At 46.6% G+C, this 20866-nt stretch overlaps 1 protein-coding gene and 1 pseudogene across 1 annotated transcript; one reads left to right on the top strand and one right to left on the bottom strand.

The window, feature by feature from the left end:
* The first annotated feature begins 486 nt into the window (after nucleotides 1–486).
* Nucleotides 487–11678, top strand: LOC109745822 (disease resistance protein RGA5). Its single transcript, XM_020304929.4, has 6 exons — nucleotides 487–1055; nucleotides 6591–7539; nucleotides 7916–9946; nucleotides 10017–10063; nucleotides 10152–11240; nucleotides 11341–11678. The coding sequence occupies exons 1-5, from the start codon at nucleotides 566–568 to the stop codon at nucleotides 11219–11221; spliced, it is 4587 nt and encodes a 1528-aa protein (XP_020160518.1). The 5' UTR covers nucleotides 487–565; the 3' UTR covers nucleotides 11222–11240; nucleotides 11341–11678.
* A 693-nt stretch (nucleotides 11679–12371) lies between these two features.
* Nucleotides 12372–20804, bottom strand: LOC109745796 (glycine--tRNA ligase, chloroplastic/mitochondrial 2-like; annotated as a pseudogene).
* Nucleotides 20805–20866: the final 62 nt, after the last annotated feature.

The following is a 20866-nucleotide window of genomic DNA, read 5'->3' as shown; positions in this document are numbered from 1 at the left end:
ATATGGCACCTAACAAGCGATCAGAGGCGCGCCGCAACAATAAATAACACCAATCATCGAAGAGTCGCAAACAAATTATTTAGAGCATGGTTACTTAGCCAGCTGCTGGCTATATGAAACTGACATGTCATCTATAGCCATCATTTATACTCACTCATACAATAGTGTAGCCTATAAGATTGGGTTAGGAATACGCATATAGCTAGGATCTTGCATAAGAATTCCATTAAGATACTTGAAACGAAGCACAGTAGTGCTCCCCTTTCAAATCCAGAGCAGACAAGAATCCAATGAGCGCCCAGCTGGGATCTTTTCAAAAAACTAACTAAACAGCTAGCGTGAGCGGGAGAGGCCAGAATAATAACCTTGGCAATCGACAAAGACGCGCAACGTCCTAGGAATTTAACAAGGCAGGCACGACAGTAGAGGCACAAGCCACAGTGCCATGCACGTGATGTGACAATGTAAGGAGATGAACCACCACTTGTCCCCGTCTCCATCTGCTTCCCCTCTCCTCTCGTCCAAACACTAGCCACACTCCTCTTCGGAGACGAGGCCACCGGACATGTATGACCCCGGCGGCAGCTCCTCGTCCCGGCCGCGTGGCGCGGATGAGCTGCAGCCGGAGGTGGTTCTCTACACGGCGTCGCGCCGCAGAGGGCGCACCTCCGCCGACCGCTACGCCTTGTGCGCCCTGCTGCGCGGCTACGGCCTGGCCGTGGACGTGCGCGACGTGTCCAGGAGCAAAGCGCACCGCTGCGAGCTCAAGTCCTTGCTTGCGGCTCGGGGCTGCGCCTTCTCGCTCCCGCAGCTCCTCGTCGGCGGCCGGCTCGTCGGCGGCCCTGACGATGTTAGGCAGCTGCACCGGGCCGCCGGGCTGCGGCCTCTCCTCGACGGCGCCCCAAGGCCGAGCCCCGCCTTCGTCTGCCAAGCCTGTAAGAGGGTCGGCTCCGTGCCGTGCCCAAAGTGCAGCGAGCCCCGCAACAAGATGCTGGCTCATGGCATTATCGAGGAAGAGGAGGAGGAGAGGGTTGTCCTATTTTATCCAACCCAAGGTGACACTTCCTTTCTCTCCTTCCTTCCTATCCCTCTACTAAAAAAAGAAAAGAAAAACCCCGAGACTGAACTTTTCATGTACTACTTTTACTACATGTAATCATTCTTTCTACATTCAATGATGCACCCAACCCTCCATTATGTTAGCCTAAACCCTCCTGCTGTTATCTTCTACAACGGCCAGGACATGTGCCTGTACATTACTTGGTTGAGCTGATTTCTCCTGTTAGTTAGTTAGCTCAATAGGTGAGCTTTGATCTGGTCATGGGAATGGTGATCGCGGCAAGTGCGCACACCTAGCTCACGTCAAGCATCGTGGGATGGCACGGCAGGTAGGCTCGGCTTAGGCATGAAATTTCCTTCTGTAGGGGCAGTACAAAAAACAGAGAAGAAAGTAGAAAGGTAGTAAGTTTTTGTGATGGGGCGAGAGAGGAATGCAATGCACTGTAGTGCATGCCGAAGCATTAGCACGCCATATATACAGTTTGAGAGTACAGCCGTTCTGCAGTCGTGCAGAGGTGGAGATCTTGCGCCTACTGCGCAGAGAAGGGGGCGGGGGGGCTAGGTCGTGTACAGAGTGGGCTTGGTAAACCAGCAGATATCTATGGACACCCCGCCGCCGTTTGAGCGTTGTTGGAATAAGCCACGGCGTGTAGTGCGGTCGGGCGCGTCGGATGCGCGCGGGACGTGCGGGACGCAGCGGCATGGCGTGCGTGTGTGTACCGTATGTGCGCATGTGTGTATGGCATGGTGCTACAGCCGGTCGAGCTAGCTAGCTAGGTGGGTTAGCCTTCTGTTTCGGGCGGCCGGCGGTGTGCGCTTTGGAGCGCGTTGTGCGTGGCCGAAGCGTTGGGATCAAGCACCGTGCATATAGTTACCTTAGTTCGTGGGCTCGTTAGCTGAACGTCCAGGTCGTGTGGATCATGCGTTTAGTGGCCAGCATGGTAAACCGGCTGTGCATGCTTGTGTGAGGGTACTTAAAGACTTGTAAGCTGGTTGCTTTGGCAAGGTGAATACAAGTGAAAAAAGGGTTGTACGTGCGGCCGGAAAAATTCTGTGCTTCTTCTAGCTTCGTCTTCTTCGACCTCCGTCCGTGAGCGAGAGAGCTGGCTAGGTCTGTGGCAACAACAAGCGTCCGGCGGCCAGATGCACGAGCTGGACCAAAATTCTTCAAATGCAGCTGTAGTTAACCCCTTCATCATCACGTCAGCAAACTGTTGCATCGTCGGGATGTGTAGGACACGGAGCTCACCAAGCGCCACCTTCTCCCAAACAAAATGTATGTCGAGTTCAATGTGCTTGGTGCGTCGGTGATGGACAGGGTTGGCCGCCATGTAGACACCGTAGATGTTGTTACAGTACACGACCGTGGCCTTGGGAACATCGACACACAGCTCGCCCAGAAGCTGCCGGAGCCAGCGGCACTCGGTGACAACACGGTTCTCGGCCTCCGCACTCGATCTGGACACCGTGGCTTGGCGCTTCGAGGACCAAGAGATCAGGGTGTCGCCCAGGAAGACGGTGTAGTCGGAGGTGGAACGGCGCGTGTTGGGGATGCCGGCCCAGTCGGCTTCCGAATAGGCGACGATGTCGAGTGCTTGCAAGCGATGAAGGTCAAGGACGTGTGTCGTCGTCCCTCGCAGGTACCGCAGTATACGCTTGACGAGCGCCAAGTGCTGGTCCCGCGGGTCGTGCATCTGGAGGCACGCTTGCCGGACGGCGTAGGTGTGATCGAGGCGAGTCATGGTGAGATATTGGAGCGCCTGGACCAAGATTCTGTACTTCGAACAATCGGTAATAGGTGAGGCATCGGATGCAGATAGCTTGGCACGTGTGTCCACGGGCGTCAGCGAGGTCTTGCACGCGGTCATGTTGGCACGGTCCAGGAGCTCCTTCGCGTATTTGCGCTGCAACACGAAGAAGCCAGAGAGGACCTTCGCGTATTTGCGCTGCAACACAAAGAAGCCAGAGCTGCTGCGCGTGACGCTGATGCCGAGGAAGTAATGTAAAGGACCAAGGTCCTTCATCGAGAACTCGGCGAGGAGGCGCTGCTCGATGTGTTGGAGGAGACGGTCGACAAGGCGGTGAGTATGATTACGTTGACGTACTGGAGGAGGTACGCCAGGCAGCCATCATGGTAGTACACGAACAGCGACGGATCGGAGCGTGTTGCCACAAAGCTGATCGTGCATAGGAATGCGGCGGACCTGTCAAACCAGGCATGCCGAGCCTGCTTGAGGTCGTACAGCGACTTGTCGAGAAGGCAGACATAGTCGGGGTTGTCGTGGTCGATGAAGACGTCTGGTTGTTGACAGTAGACGCGCTCGGCTAGCTGCCCATGGAGAAAGGTATTGTTCACGTCCATTTGATGGACCAGTCTAGCGGCGTGGCAATGGCGAGCATGGCATGAACGGTAGCACACTTGACGACAGGACTAAAGGTTTGGTTAAAGTCCACACCCGGTCATTGCGAGAAGCCGCGCACCACCCACCTAGCTTTGTACCGTTCCAGGGATCCATCAGCCTTGAGCTTGTGCCGGAACAGCCACTTCCAAGTGATAATGTTGGCACCAGGTGGGCGTGACACTAGCGTCCAGGTTTTGTTCGCCATCAACGCCCGATACTCCTCCGACATAGCTATTAGCCAAAACGGATCGCGCAATGCTGTGCGCACTGATTTGGAAATGGGGGAGATGGTGATTACGTCAGCCTGGAGCCCGTACTTGGGATATGGCTAGAAGATGTCGTTGATGCCGCAGGTGACCATGCGTTGTGTGGGAGCAAGAGGCACTCGGGGTTGTGTGGGTTTGGCAGGAGGGGGAGGTGACGTAGATGGCGATAAGGTTTCGCTGATTGGAGGTGTGCGCCGAGAGGGAGATGGAGTGGGTGATCAGAAGGGGGTGGGTGCTGGAGATGACTGGCACAAGGGCGTCGAAGGCACGCTGGAGGTGGATGTGGTCGTGGGTGCTGGTGAGGTACTAGGGGTTGTCTGACGGCATCGAGGGCCCGGTGAATGATAGATTTCGTCACTATCAGCTGATGCAGGGGTTGTGGGTTCAATGGTGTGGTAGGGGAAGGAGCTTTCGTCGAAGAATACATGACGTGAGATGAGAACTCTGTCGGTCGATCGGTTGTACTAACGGTACCCTTTGTTGTCCGATGAGTAGTCGAGAAACATGCACGGTGTCGAGCAAGGAAAGAGTTTGTGAGTAGTGGTGGTCGTAGTGTTGGGATAGCATAGGCACCCTTACACGCACATGTTCGTGTAGTCTGGGTGAGCACTGAAGAGCATGAAGAATGGAGTGAGGTTGTGGCGAGGACGGCATGGACGGTAGAAGGAAAGTGGCATGAAGGCGTGGATTAGAAGGCTCTGGACAATGTCATTTAGGGTTCATAAGATACGTTCAGCGCAGCCGTTTTGTGGGCCAGTGTAGGGGCACGACATGCGTAGAGCAATGTCGTGTGTGGAGAGGAACTGGCGGGTGGAGTGATTATCAAATTCGGCCCATTGTCTATTTGAAGTGTTAGTATGTTTACGTTAGACTAGTATGGATCCCCTCCCCTTCCTCCCGCGACGCCCCCCACAGGAGCACGGGAGGATAACCCTAGCCGCCGACGAGGAGCCCCTCCACCCTCCTCCCCTCACTCAACACCGCTAGGGGGGCGTGACTAGGCGAAGCCCGTTCGGCGCCGGTGACGGGAGGAGGGGGATGCTCTTCTTCCCCTCACACGGGTGGCGAGACGCGAGGCGGCCCACCCAGGCCTGGGTGCCGCGCTCGGCGCCGGGCGCGACAGCACAACGTCCTGCCGGGAATTGTCGATGGAGGTGGTGTGTAGGTGGCGGGGGCGCCTTGGTCTCCAGGCATGGTAGGGTCGAGGCCAGATCTAGGCCTAGCGGCACGGGCCGAGGGCGGCGCGGGCTACAAGCCTCTGCACCTGCCGTGGCAACGACAGGTGGTGGTTCAACACAGCAGCGGCTGGCCAGTGGGTAGGTCGGCCGGGATCCAGGAGTTGCGGTGGCTGGACGATGGCGGGCAGCACAGACGAGATCCTCGGTGAGCTTCCTTCGCGATTGGCAGTGGTCCTTAGGATCTCTCCTTGCCGGTGAGTGGATGTGTGTTGGTGGCCTCGCGTGGAGTTGCTTTCGCCGCCGAGGTGGGGCGATACAGGAGGTGTCTGGTGGGGAGGCAGGCTAGAGGGACGGGATGTGTCGACGAGCTCGGACCACCCGTCGCTAGCACAGGGGTGTGCCGGCCCGGATGCGTCCGCTCCCCCTCCTCCCCCGTTCCCTGGCCGTTTGTGGGCTGATGCGGTCTCTTCGGTCGGGTGCATCCTTTGGCCCATAGCCGGTCACTTTGGTCGGTCTTGGGGGTGTCTGGATGCAGGGCGGCGGCCCTGGCGACGGGAGTCACGGCATTCGCGGGTGGAAGTTGCGCCTCGGATGCGGGGGAGAGGCCATGGCCACGCGGGTGGGTGCTCGCTGGTGGTTGGAGGAGCTAGGATGCGTCGGAGGGGTGAGCGTTCTGGGGTACATTACTTGCCGAATCTTTTATTTGCCGACGGCGGCGTCTTTTGTGGACACTGTATCCTTCATAAAAGCTCTGTCGCGGTGTCCTTACTCCTTCGAGTTGCTCCAGATGAAAACTTGATCCTTGGGATCGGATGGTGGCAGCTATCAGTGGTTGTTCCCTTCTAGGAGGCACATCTTGGACTCCTTGCTCCGTCATTTTCCATCTCACCTCTCCTCGGAGGATTGGAGGTCTCCGTTGGCTCCAAGTGGTTCGTCCTCGCACATATGTAGTGTCTTGGTAGCCGTTGGGGTGGTGTGACGGTAGTCGGCACCTATGTATCTTGCATTGGGTGTGTGTGCCGTGTGCAGTGGTGGCGTGAGTTTGTATCGTGGTGCTAGTGGATCGTTGCTTTATATATAAAGCGGGTCAAAGCCTTTTTCGGTATATTTAGGTTAAAGTGGTGGGAGATGAGGTTCTGAAAAGATAGCAAAGTGGGGAGAACTTCAGACACCGGGGAGGGTAATACCCTGGCCTCTGCATCACAAGATGCACACAAATAATTGTATTAAATTTGAAAACAAGTTCAAGTCATCGAGTACCAGACAAAACTAACACTAAAATTAAAACATGACCACAACTGGTTGAATAAACTACGCAGAGCCTTAGTCTTCTATGAACTTTCTCTTTGCATGCATGATTTTTGTGTGTGATAGTGTTGATTGTGTGTATCCTACTCATGTAGACAACGGGTGTGTGCTCATTGTGCTTGTATCTGGTATGCTTCATTTTGAGTCAATAAAGTCCACAAGAAAATGTCTATAAGCAATTTGTTTTCTCTGCAATTTTAATGTGTTGGTGGATATGATGAGTGAAGTACAAAGTACAAAAACAATATATTTTGGCTTGAATGTCAGTTATGTGAATAAAAATAGATGCGAGTGTGACACTTACTGGTAGTTATGTATTACATCCAACACTCGTTGTATAAATTAAATCGTTCTTCCTCGTCTATGTTTCTTTTCAGATGTTTCAATGGGAGGTAGAGGCAGAGAGATGGATGCCAGTTTCAGTGTTTCTCTTGGCGCCATGAGCCCCCTTCTTAAGAAGCTTGACATGATGCTAGGTCCTCATGGATGCAAGCTGACCAAGGGGGTCAATGATAGGTCGCAGCTCCTCAAAGATGATCTTGAAGAAATAGCCGCATACCTTGAAGATCTGTTAGAGGTGGAGGACCCTCCCATGATGGCCAAGTGCTGGATGAAAGAAGCACGGGAGTTATCTTATGACATCCAAGATTGCATTGACAACTTTGTGCCCCCTGAGTCTCTTGGCTACAAATCTGACCACAAGATGACTCATGTTAAGATTCCCAAGAGACTCAAGTGGCAGAAACAGATTGAATATGCAGCTCCTGATGTGTCAGGACATGTTATCTCCAAAATCATTCGTGTTGATGTCATTCGTGCTCCCAGGAAGCTCAAGTTGTACCAGCAGATGGTTGAAAAGGTGTCAGAATTCAGGATCTATGCTCGGGAGGCGATCCGACGGTACGAGAGGTACCAGCTCCATTCTTGTAGCACCTCGGCGGCACGTAGATTTTCAGCCATTGGGCCTATAATGCCAATGCCGCCAATGCCTTGTGAGAAAACTTGTTCCGGCCTAGTAATTGATGGTCGGATGAGCAAGTTTATTAACTCTCTGGCTAACGACGCGGATCAGCAGCTCAAGGTGGTGTCTATTCATGGATTTGGATGTCTTGGTAAAACAATGCTTGCCAAAGTGTTGTACAATAAAATTGGGAGGAAATTTCATTGCCGGGCTTTCGTCCGGGTGTCCAAAAAGCCTGATATGAAGAGGCTTTTCCACGACATGCTATCACAATTACAGCGGAAGCAGCCCCAAGCAAGCCAAGATGCTTCTGATGAACTTCGCATTACTGCTGAAAATATCGGCAATTGTCTACATGGCAAAAGGTACTTTATTTTCCACATCCAAATACTATGTACTAGTTGTATGCATCAGTGTATCAGGAATTGTCTACAGGTTGTACACATCAGTATGTACTAGTAGTACTATATCAGGAATCACTGTATATTATATTATTTCCCTACAGGTTGCTCTTTACGTTTTTCACAAAAATAAGTCAGTTTCTAAAAGGATGTTTTTCAGACTAGCTTTACGGTATTCTAGAAAACCTCGATTCAGTAAGCTAGAAAAGCTTCAGTAAGCCTGTCGATTCAATGGCCATTAGTTTAACTCTTCAAGTTAAATTCTGGTTGATACATAACTTCAGGTTGTTACTGTTAGCCTGACACATAAATGTGACATGCGTGCATTCTTGACATGCAGGTATCTAGTTGTTGTTGATGATTTGTGGGATACATCAGCATGGGATGTTATTAATCAGCTTTTTCCCAAGGGTAGTCAAGGCAGCAGAATAATAACAACTACACAGATTGAATATGTTGCATTAGCATGTTGCAGCGATGACCCAGAACAAGTTTTTGAGATGAATCCTTTGGATGATGATCACTCAAGGAAGCTATTCTTTGACAGGCTTTTTGGTTCTGAAAGTAACTGTCCTGACGAATTGAAACAAGTTTCAAGCCAAATTGTAGAAATATGTGGTGGTTTACCGCTAGCAACCGTCAGCATTGCTAGTCTTTTAGCAAACCAGCCTTTTGTATCAGTGGATTTATTGACACACATACATGATTCGTTAGTGTCTTGTTTGTCATCAAATTCAACTTCAGAAAGAACGAGACAAGTACTGAACCTCAGCTACCACAGGCTTCCTCATTACCTCAAGACATGCTTGCTCCAACTTGGCATGTATTCAGAGGGCTCCATAATCTTCAAACATGACCTGGTCAGGCAATGGGTGGCTGAAGGGTTTCTTGCTGCAAGTGAAGGGCAAAATATGGAAGAAGTTGCTGGAATGTATTTTGATCAACTTGTTGATAGAAGATTCATCCAACCTGTGTCTATCAACTTCAACAATGAGGTGGTGTCCTGCACAGTTCATGCCCTGGTGCATGATCTTGTTGCGCACAAGTCTGCCGAAGAGAATTTCCTTGTGGTGCTAGATCACAATCGAAATAATTTGACAGTTTCTCATAAGGTCCGTCGACTGTCTCTCCAACTTGGTGATACAAAATATGCCAAGATACCAGCAAACATCAGAAAGTCACAAGTACGGTCACTTGGAGTTTTTGGATTATCAGAGTGCATGCCCTGCATTGCAGAGTTCAAGCTTGTTCGTGTTCTGAACCTTCAGCTATCTGGCCATCATAATGGCGACCAAGACCTGGCTATAGACCTCACTGGGATATCTGAATTGTTCCATCTTGTATATCTGAAGATTGTATGTGATGTCTGCATAAAATTGCCAACCCGTATGAGAGGGCTGCAGTGCTTGGAAACACTGGATGTTATGGATACACCAAGAGGCACCTATGTTCCATGGGACATTATATATCTGACACGCTTGTTGCACCTCAGTCTTCCTCCTGACACAAATCTTGTGGATTGGTCTTTCGGTGACGATCTGAGCCTTTGCAGGCCGAACCACCTGCAGGATCTTTGCATTTCTACACCGCCTTCTTCAGATTCCGGCCATCTGATGAGAAACATGTATGCTCTTGATTATTTAAGGTATGGACATGACAGCCTGAAAAGTATAAAACTGGTGGCTCACGGATCCTCGGTTAGCTATGGTGATGCTTCAAAAGCAGGATTTAAGTGGGTTTTGGATAAACTTACGCACCATGTCCAGAGAGTTGAGGTCTCACCGCACAGCCCCGTCGTATTTTGTGATATGCATTTGTGGAATATCCAACATGGCAACCTATGCATTCTGAAAATTGCAGTGGATGGACTGTCAGTAAATGATGTTGATATTCTTAGAGGGTTGCGTTGCCTCACTGCTCTGTCGTTGTATGTGGAGAAGTCACCTGGTATTAAGATAATCTTTGGCACGGCTGCTGGATTCACCGCTCTCAAGTACTTGAAGCTTAGGTTCATGAGTGGAATAGCTTGGCTAAAATTTGAGGCGGACGCAATGCCAAATCTCTGGAAGCTCAGGCTCGTTTTCGACGCCATCCCCCCACTGGTGGACCAACGACTTGAACTTTATTCTGTGCCTGACCTGTGGAAACAATATCGGCATGGTACTGCATTAATCAGCATCGACCATATGACAGGCCTTAGAGAAGTCTCTGCAAAATTTGGAGGTGCAGCTGTTGATCTGCAGTATGTCTCGAGGATTGGCGTAGTTATTAATCATCGGGGCAATCCTGTAATCAGCGTGCAATTAGTTGACTCTGGTTCCTATTGTGAGGAAAGCACAGTACAGAAACAACAATCAGATGATGATAAAAGGTAGTAACTCTTCAGTTATTCAATTTAACCTGATTTGACTCTACATGGTCTAAATGGTTGTTGTAATCAGGATATCATGGAGGTCACCGGAGTCTTGTTCGCGCCTGCATCCTCCAGGTATGCTTTCTAGTGAACACGAGTTCTAATAAATTACTCGTAGAAATTTTACGAATTAGCAAAACAATGAACTGTTGACATTTTTCAGGTGTAGAGGAGGGTGGAGAGCAGCAGGATGTGGTCTCGTGGAGCAATACCATTGGTGTGATAGGTCGTGACCTCTTCATCTATTGCCTCCACCGCCTCTCCAGGTGGGAATATGGCGCCATCGCCTCCCTCAACCATGATTTCAATTCCGTGGTTCGCAACGGGGACATCTACCGCCTGCGTCGCAAGAACGGGGTCGCAGAGCACTGGCTCTACCTCTCTTGCGGTAATAATCCTCCGGAGTGGGAAGCTTATGACCCGTCCACTGGGCGCTGGATCCAAGTGCCCAACATTCCACCGGCTCAAATCGTCATCTGGGAGTCGCTCGCTGTAGGAACCGAGCTGCTGGTGTTTGGGTCCTGGGGAAGGGTTGCCTTGAGATATAGCATCCTTACCAATTCATGGACAGGGCTGGCGGATGCGATGAACACCCCGCGGTACTCGTTTGGGTCAGCGAGTGTCGGTGAAAAGGCGTATGTCGCGGGAGGCGTTGATTCTTCTCTTATTAATGTATTGAGCTGCGCAGAGATGTATGACTCAGAGACACATACTTGGACACCCCTTCCCAGCATGAATAGGGCTAGGTACGGATGCTCTGGCGCGTTCATGGATGGCAAGTTCTATGTGATTGGTGGTAATAGCAGTAGCCGCGAGCTATTGACATGCGGTGAGGAGTATGACTTGATCCTGCGGTCATGGAGGCTCATCGACAACATGTCTCAGGGGCTCAACCAGACAAGCCGGGGAGGTCCTGTGCTCCTTGCAGTTGTGAACAATGAGCTTTATGCCGCTGATTACAGAGAGGATGAATTGAAGCAGTATGATAAGCAGGACAATAAGTGGATCACTCTTGGGAAATTACCTGTGCGGTCTAAGCAAGAGGGCAGTGACATTCGTTTCCGAGCTTGTGGTGACCGGCTGATTGTTATTGGGTCTCCAAACAATTCTAGTGATGAAGAAGTGGTTGAGCTTCATTCATGGACCCCGGATGGGCAACCGCCTGTGTGGAATTTGCTTACCACAAAGCCACAAGGGGTCTACCGGATTGTGTGCGCGGTGATGGGTTGCTGAGTCGGTCGATTCAATATGAGTAAGTTACTTACCTTGTACTCGCTTTGTATAATTTTTTCTTTATCCAGTTTGCTCCATGATTTCAATGACACGGAGTTTCTGTTCCTATCTCCATGCAGTGCGGGCTGTGCCTCATCCTCAGCCTGAATTTCTTGGGAGCACTCCGCTGATGATGATATAAAAAGAGAAGACATGAATGAGTTCCAGAGAAAGTGCCTGCAGAAACATCCGAGTTTTAGTCACTCGCTGTTATTTCCAGTTGCAATTTGTGTTCCAATAATGTTTTGACGCTTTCTACGGTGTTCTGATGATCTTCATCTCCATCACCAAACTTTATCCGTACAGTAAAACAGTAATCTCAGTTACCTTTCAAACATCGAATTCGGTCTCTAGCTTGCCCTCTTGTTTTGTTCAAGATTTTTCAAACTCTGAATAAAAAGCAATTTGGACCCGACGATATTCAGTCAGCTGTTCTGAAATGTATTCACTCGAAGTTTGGTATAGATTAATTTGCTCTAGGAGTGTGAAATCATGATTTTTCTTTCAAATTGTTTATTCTTTTAGATGAAATTGTTTATTTCTTGAGAGTCGTTTGAACAACCTTCAACCGAAAATAAGGAAAGGCTGAACATGTTTTTCCTTCTTTTACTGCACTTGCAATACTCATGTTCCGTCTGACATTAGCAACCATATCATACACGGGTAAAAGCAAGTCACATCACAGACATTGTTGCCGGAAGAATTCAGCAACATTTTGATTTAATACATAGGAGTACAAACATATGTACATAGGTGCGCTCGGGATTTCTCTTCTTCCATTGTAATGTGAAGGCCCTTACTAAAACAACTACGTACGTTACTATCCCGGATTATAGTACAACAACAACCCGGCAAAAGCTAACTGATATTTTTTGCTACAAGATTAACCAAAGTGACCAGGAACCAACAGACAAAGGGAAGGAAGGCTAGCTGCAAATGTTTCAATCTTCTTCAAACAAAGTTATACATCGACCAACAAATCTAAACATCAAGGAGCGCCCGCCCGATCTGCTTGAAATTGGTAAGATCTAAATGAATGCCAAATAAATTTTCTCTGGGTCACCATCCTCCAATCAAAGACGACCCCAGATAATATCAGCAACACAACACAGAAGAAGAAAATGCATTTAACAACTATAGCATAAACAACACCCCATTTTGTCTATTGGTTCGTCTTGTAGTTAAACCTCATAACTGATATCCTCCAATCAAAGACGATCCCTTGTAGTTACATTCTCATTCTTCTCCCAGTAATTTTCCACCAGATGAATGACCAGTAACAAAAGTACAAAAAATGGCTCCAGCTTAATGACACCAGCTCAAAAATGGGGCGCACGCTCTCAGCTCGCTCCAAGGCTAACTAAAACCCTGGTAAAACCGAGAGGTCGGCTATCCCCTTCGTCAAACTCGCAACCTTTTGCAGCAGTGCCAGCCGGTTGTTGCGGATCTTCTCATCTTCCTGTCCAACGGGCGCCATCACGAGATACAAACAAAGGTTAATCAGCAAAGTCACATGTCCATATATACACGGTCAAACGGTAAAATGAAATGAATCGCAATAGATCTGGAAAACAAAGAGTTTCTCTACTCTCACCGCCATGACAAAAACATTGTTGAAGAAATCTTCCAAAGGCTGTATCAAAAGCAGGGAGGCCTCTACGAAGGTTTTGACGTCAACACCTGCAAGAGTGGTGGACATGACAGAGTACAAGTCAGCTGTATCAATAGCAACATTTTATTGTATTTTCAGTTTAGCATCTGTTTAACGATGGCAATATATGTGTAGGAAGTACCTATCAGCAACCGCAAGGACTATACCAGCATCTGTTTTTGGGAAAACATCGCCAGAGAACCTTGGAAGTGTTATCTCAAACAGTGCTTCTGCAATCTTTGACATGAAAATTTACTCAGCCCAAGTTGAGGACCGGCTTAACTTTCCCTATTAAGAGTTGGCAACAAATGTACCTCTTCTGGAAGACCATCCCTTAAAGCATAATGGCGTGCCATAATTCCAGCGAGTGAAGTAAATTCTGTAACAATTGAAGTGGAAAGATCTGACATAGCCAATGCAGCTGCATCTTTGATAACTGGGATCATCCCCTCGTTTATCCCGAGAACAAGGGTCAACTCTGCAACAACATTTTCAACACGCGCCATTTTGTCGAGCATTGTACCAAGTTTTTCCTATTCAATGTGGTGCAGATAAAATAAGAATAAGCAGAACACAAGAATCCAAGGAAAATTCAGCGCAACTCACATGAAAGAGAATGCTCTTCAGCTGGCCTCGGATTTCAGACAAATTCTTTTGTGTATCCATCTTATAAAAGAACTTAGCATCCTCATACCTTGCCCTGTATTTGTATGCCAATTCAGAATGTATATTTGTCTAAAGTACTCTTTGCAAACAAAAAAGGCAGAGGCCAAAACTTCGGCTCTAAAATGAATATTTGCACAGTAAAATAATGATTCAGAAAATCTTCATTGGGCCTTTGCATAACCTGAGTACAGCTTCATTGCCTTTACGGACCACTTCTTCACTAATAGAACCATTAGCAACCTAACAACAAATGCTGAATTAGAACAAAGACTAATCACTAACCAACTGTAAAGTATATAGAAGTGCAGAAATCATCTCACAGTAATAAAATATGGTAGCAGATCGCCTGTAGACTTGGAGGTTACAGGAAAATACCTCTGGTGTTTCTGCATAACCTGCAGTTGTAATTTTCATTAGAAAACATGCATATTATGAGATAATTCCTTTCAGTTGAGTAATTCTTAAAGCACAAAACATGTCATTGACCTTTTCATTTGGTGACTGCATCAACAGAACCAACAAAATGTAGTGTGGTTTATAGGCATCGCCGTCCAAATCTGAGCATACCGTTGTTAACACATCTTTCGGAAGTTCTAGGAAGGAATCATCATATCGACCAAGAATGGGCACAGGCGCCTCCACAAGATTAACAACCTGAGTTGTGGTTTCAAATATTTCAGGATAATTTCCAGCTTCAAACCATAAAAGTATGCAAAATAAAATAGAAAATCTACCTCCTGCAGCAAGCTATCAGGTGCAATGAAATCCCCATCGACTCCTCTAGCTAGTGTACTAGAGTCATCCAAGATTTTTGCTCTACGCTCCTGCAATGGAGTGAGTGTTATATAAAAATTGAGGCACAATGAGACCTGGAATACTAATTAACTAAACGTATGAATGGCCAATCGCATGTGTTTCCCTGTTTTCTGTAGGCTAAACAAGTTAGCCCCAGACAGCAATATTCTCAAGTGAAACAGACTGCGCACAAAATTATAACATTCTGCTATGAAACCTACCAAAAGGGCATGTGTTCAATGATCTACAAAAAGAACATGAGATCCCGCACTGCATATGAAAGCCTTATATTTGCTTATCTAACCTGCATATCAATCACGATCCCAGCTTTTTCTACAGTGTGCAAATATGATTCTGCAGTTTCCACCTGAACATATGAAGACAGCAAGCTTAGCTGTTAGCCTGTCACACAACAAAGAGTGAAATCTCTCTACAGAAAATAAGATACTCCAAAGAGGACACAGCTGTTAGTTCATTGGAGTAGCACTTTTTTTTTCTCAGCAAAGAGGGAGATTCTGTCAAGAACATTAACCGATTAGATTTTACTTTAATTAACATGGTTTTTGTCCGTAACAAGAGCCAGGACACATATTATTACCCTGAAAAGGGAAATGGAACTACAGCCTTTCAATATCGATCTTGGCAATACAATGTGGGTAACTTAACAGTTTACACAGCAATATTTATGTCAAAATAGAAGTCAGAACTGGAGTACAAAATAAACTTATACACATGATAGCCCAATCTGTACCTTAAAATTCGCCAAAGAGGAGTTACGAAGGCCACATGACTGGCTCCCACTGTCCCAATAGCAAATCATGGTGGTTTTAGGATTTTGCACGGAAGAACACACAAAAAAAGGCATAGGAGTTTTATTTCATTTAATTTTTTATGCATATCATCACCCTACAAAATATAAATCAAGTGTATCACACACTAAGATATTACCTTGAGATGCCAGCAAAAGAAAATGGCACAACAAGATCTCCATGAAGTGCCATGATCCAGCGTACAGGGCGACTAAACACAATCTGCAAGTGTAATGACCCCCAAAATGTTACAGAATAGAAACTTAAATAGAATGCGAAAAAATTAAACTTGTAATGTGATCTACACGTACATTTGAGTTCCAGCGCATTGACTTGGGGAAAGAAATACCAGATATAATAGTAGGTAAATCTTCAGATAGGACCTGCAATTCACATGCTACAGTTGTTGAACAGGGGCAGAGAAAATGGAAGCCAGGAAGTACAGTATGCATTCTAGCGTGCTAGATGCTGAACGCTGCACCGCACAGCGTGCTGAGCACCAGATTTAAATTATCACCAATCATAAATAGCCAATTATAGTTCCTCATCCGACAAAATACTAATGCGGCAGCACAGGACATGTCACTAAGTTTATTGTGAACTGTGGAGTTTGCTCCTTGACAAATCATAAATAATGTAGGGTGATGGAGTACCTATAATTTGCTTAATCTAGAAAATTTTCCAAAAGTTGTTAAACAAGTCAACATAATCAGGCCGATTTCTTGACAAGAAATACAGGCAGGTACCACAGAGAAATTCAGACAGGTAATCATTCTCATTCCCACCACCCAAAAGCTCATTCCTCTAACCCCCCAGAACCAAGGAACAACTTTTAAATTCTCTTGCAAATGCTGTTGGTGAATGAAATGTCAAGGAATCATATGCTTTTATCAACAACCAAAGGTCCTACTTATTGCATTTTCCTGATATAATTATCTGTCAAAAATATAAAGGACAGACCCAGTGCATAGAAGCTCCCACACAAGGTGGGGTCTGGGGAGGGATTATAGGAACCTAGTCTTAGGTCTGCAAAGTACAATGCAGAGAGGCTGGTTCGAACCCAGGACCTCTTGGCACAAGTGGGGAGGACTTCACCACTGCGCCAGGCCTGCCCTCTATCTGTCAAAAATATACAGGATAAAAACTAACCTCGTCAGCGTATCTTGCAGACTCTTTGACACGGGCATATATATACTCTGTTTTACCTGAAAAGCAAATAAGCTCAACAAACTTCAGACCTCTTCGTGGAACAGGAACCTGATACAAACATATAGTCCAGTGGAGAGTCTCAAGGTAGCCATAGAGTAAATCAGAGTTAACATGCTTTTATTAAAGAACGTGCAAACAAGCGTGTTTGCACATCTTTTCATTAAGTGGAGTGAAGTTACAAGGCCTGCAATTTCTGTTGGTAATCTGGAATAATCTAAACAAAATAGTACCCCAGTTGTTTGGTACGAAATAGTTTATGCAGAATAAGAATTGAGAGTTGAACCTAACATTGTGCTAGAAATCCCTCATGGGAACAACGAGGGACCATTGGATCATCGGTTCTACGGTAGATTTGTTGTGGTTTAAACAGCAAGCAGAAATAAGGGGGATGATTTCTAGAAATCCCTTCCCAATAAGGTACACACAAATGCTAATATGCCACAGAAATGAAAATTTCAGAAAAACAAAACATAGAGCTCGAAGTGAGCAACCAACTTTCTGAAGGCAAAAGCATGAGTTGCATACCGTCAATTTTTCTGTATAAGGAATCTAAGGGAACATTATTTTTCCGACAAAACCCCTCAGCAGCCTGAAAACGAACAGAGAAAAATATTCCTAAATTACAACATAAAAAAAGACTTCCAAAACATTATCCCTACTCAGCCTAAATAGAATGCAGAAATATTAAAAACAGGGCAGATAACCAGAGAAACCCAAGGAATACGCAACAGAAGGATACCAGGGATAGGTCCAGCTTCTCGTTGGATAGCTAACCTTAGTGGGTTTTCCCTCTTGGTCAAATGCCTTTGTAACTGGCGGACCGCGTAACTCAACCTCTTCCTCCATTTGCTTCAGACTTAGATTTTCAACAACAACCTGCAAAATAAAGCTGAAACTTGTATAGCTTCACAAAACAAACATGTTAAGTGAAAGATGTCTACCAAGATATCTCTTCTTTGAGAGATGCCTTCTCATAATGAATATTAATTTCCATGCAACAACAAAAATACAGATATATTACTAACTCTGTGTACAGTTCTGTTGCTACCAAGGAAAGGACAGACAACCCTACTGACTGATTTCATGTTTCTCCATCATGCACTGTGCATTAGATATCAGATTTTATCAGAACTTATTTTTGTCTCCGAGCATCAAAAGTTCAAAACTGTGCCCTGGGTCTAGACATATTGATATACAATAATCCACTGAAAGCTGATTGAGAAACTAGATGTAAGATGAAAAAGACTCAAGATGGTAGTGATACCGCTAATCTCCGTGGTGTCCCATAGGAGTGCACCTTCCCATGGCTCAGTCTACGCTTCCCTAGTATTTGAACTAGAGATTTCTCAAGCTGGGGAAGATCAAAAGGACAGAATCATAACTTAAATGTTCAGCAAGTGTCACCGTGTTGTCTATACGAGCATGCAAAACCATGTTGAGATAGAAACTTACTTGTTCAGTTGCTTCTACCACATCATGGGGCGGCAACTCTTCCGTTCCTATTTCAAGAACAAACGTTTGTGCCTGCCCCAGCACTTCCTAAATGACAGAAACCAAAGTCCAAGGTCAGAAGGTGTGTTTAAAAATAACACATTTGGCGAACATAGCAAATGCAAACTAAATACCTTTCTGCTGAGCTTTTCAGAGACATGGGGGTATACAAGATTAGCCTCTTGGTAAGTGCCCAGTGGATAACCAATTTCCTCTCGTGTTTTCAACCAAAGCTGAGAACATTGACGAGCAAGACTGCGCATAAAGAGTCAGCATTAGAATTATATTTTGATTTAAATGCAAAAGCTAAAAAAGGGAAATGACTGGATAAACACCAGCCAAGAATAAAGAATGGTAGAACACTAGAGCAAGAAAAACATAATATGGATGCAGCTAACTCGAAACAAGTGCATATCAACGAGGTTAGGTAATAAGTAAATTTTATTGTAGTGATAAAAAAAATTCCAGGATCGATGATGAGAAAGCACAGAGAAAGAAAACAAGGAAATACCTCCGCATGCGTCCAAAATATCGTGCACGCTCAGTTACACCAACAAAGCCTCTAGAATCCAGAATATTAAAAGCATGAGAGGCCTTCAGAACCTGGTCATACCTAATCCATTGCAAATCAAAGACAACCTTATCAATTCTTAACAGTTCACAGAAAGTGCAGAAGCAGAGGAAGAATATATCAGTCAAACATACGCAGGAATTGGCAGCCCAAGTGATAGTAAAGAGCGGGCCTCTTCTTCAAAATCATCAAAGTGCTTTTGAATGTGATCAACATTTGCATGCTCTAAATAATATGCACTCATCTCTTTCCTGCACAAGGACATCAGAAAAATGAGGTCCTGAGAGCTAAGCACAGTCGTAATAGACTGGAACAATGACACTTGTCAATTCATCTAATTCAACAGGAACAAGAATGATGGATAAGAAAGAAAAAAAAATGATAAAAGGAATAATGAAGCAGAGCATATATAGTTCCAAAGTGTGGAGAAGAAACCTACTCATTCTCAAGGAATAGTTCCCCATACGTAATTCCTTCGGTGTATTGTATCTTTTTGAAATGATCTACTCCCTGTCAGAATATCTAAAGCAAAGTAAGGTCAGCTCTTTCAATGACCTAGCAGAGTAAGGTGGAAAATATCTTAAAAGAGACATTTGATTGGTCTACTAGATTTTCTATGATGTCAAAAGAAATAGAACTTTTATGTGAGCATACACAAAAAGGAGGTGCTTGTGAGAACCATACTAAATGCTCTATACATATAACTCATACGGAGTAATATATACAACCACACTAGTGGACTTACCTGAAGTGACATGAGGATACGTTCAAGTCCATATGTTATTTCGACAGAAACTGGCAACAGAGGAAGGCTTCCAGACTACAGTGATGAGATTTTATGAAGATAAATAAAAATCCAAGATTAGAAGGTATTTAGGCACTTCAAGCAGGATATATGCAGCAACCTTAAAGAGAAGGACATAATTTGTGCAGATTTAATTTGCTTTACCTGCTGAAAATATGTGAATTGCGTGATTTCCATGCCATCCATCCAAACCTCCCAGCCCAGCCCCCAAGCTCCAAGAACCTGCCAACAATGGTAAGAAACGCCAATCAGTAAAACAACACACTGGAGAACACTTGATTGCAACAAATGGTTAATATGGCAAAGTGGGTATGCTTGCTGCATATATAACGTTCTATTGGAATTTGATTGAAGCAGGAGATGTGTAAACAGTAATGAAGAGAACCGAAAAAGGGGGAGGAGGAGAAATTTACAGGGCTCTCCCAGTTGTCCTCGACGAAACGGATGTCGTGTTCGCGAACATTGATGCCTGAGATTAAAAAAAAACACCACTTATAAGTAACCACTGAGTTCCTTTGTTGAGAAAATAAAAAAGTTAATTCTCTGGATAGAGCTGAAGCCATGTGTGATTCAGAAGTAATGATACCCAATGCTGAAAGGCTGTGCAGGAAGAGGTCCTGCAAGTTCCCCGGATCGGGCTTCAGAATCACCTATTGTTGTTGGTCAAAAGGCATGGTCAGCAGTCAGTAACTGGTTTGAAACAGGGCAATGTTGTGAACCAACCTGGAACTGGGTGTGGCGCTGGAGCCTGTTGGGGTTGTCTGTCGTCGGGCCGCACGCTCGGCTCCACATAGCTTCAATTCAACAGAGAGCGTCATGTTAACAAGTCAGAAATGGGGGCAAATGCATTGTCTGAACTGCAAGCATCTACTGTAGTAGTATTCAGTAGTAACTCGGTTGTCTGAATTGCGCTGCATTTGCAGATGTGCATCGAACTTGGATGGATAAGATGGGGAGAAGGGTGGATTTGCAAATGGCACTCACGCGACGTTCCACGGCTCCGGGCCCAGCACCCGGAGGAACGTGAGGGGGTTCATCGTCCCGGCGCCGACCTGCTCGATTGATTGGGCAAATTCAGAATATTTATATCTATCAGCCATTGATGCTGCTGGTTCTGGTGAAGCTATGTGGCTGGCGAAGAGAAAGAAGAGAAGGGGAAGTGGGCGGCACCTCGGTGTTGCTGCACTGCATGACGGCGCAGCCGACGGAGGCCCAGTACTCCTGGAGCCGCTGGATGGCCTGCTGGAAGGTCAGCGCGCCGGCCCCCTTGTTTCCGTTGCCGGAGGGGGAGGAGGCGGTGGAGGAGAGCGCGGACGGCGCCCCCTCGGAGCCGGAGTGGGCCGCCGGAGCAGACACGAGGAGAAGGCGTGTGCGTGTGCGGGAGCGGCGGGTGGGCGGAGGACGGGGAGTGGCGAGGGCGGAGGGGATGTGCGAGTGAGCGGCGGCGGCGGCGGGGGAGAGGAAGGGAGCCATGGCGACGGCGGTGGCCATGCCCGTGGCCGTGGCCATGGCGACAGGTAGAGCAAGAGAGGATAAGGATGGGGATGGGATTGGGGCGGGAGGAGTTTTATGTTGTTGATTTAACCGCCAAATCCATCCAACCTGCTTT

This window comes from Aegilops tauschii, chromosome 7, assembly GCF_002575655.3.
Source record: "Aegilops tauschii subsp. strangulata cultivar AL8/78 chromosome 7, Aet v6.0, whole genome shotgun sequence".
Lineage (NCBI taxonomy): Eukaryota > Viridiplantae > Streptophyta > Magnoliopsida > Poales > Poaceae > Aegilops > Aegilops tauschii.
The sequence above is the reverse complement of the archived record's forward strand: the minus strand, read 5'-3'. Positions and strand labels throughout refer to the sequence as shown.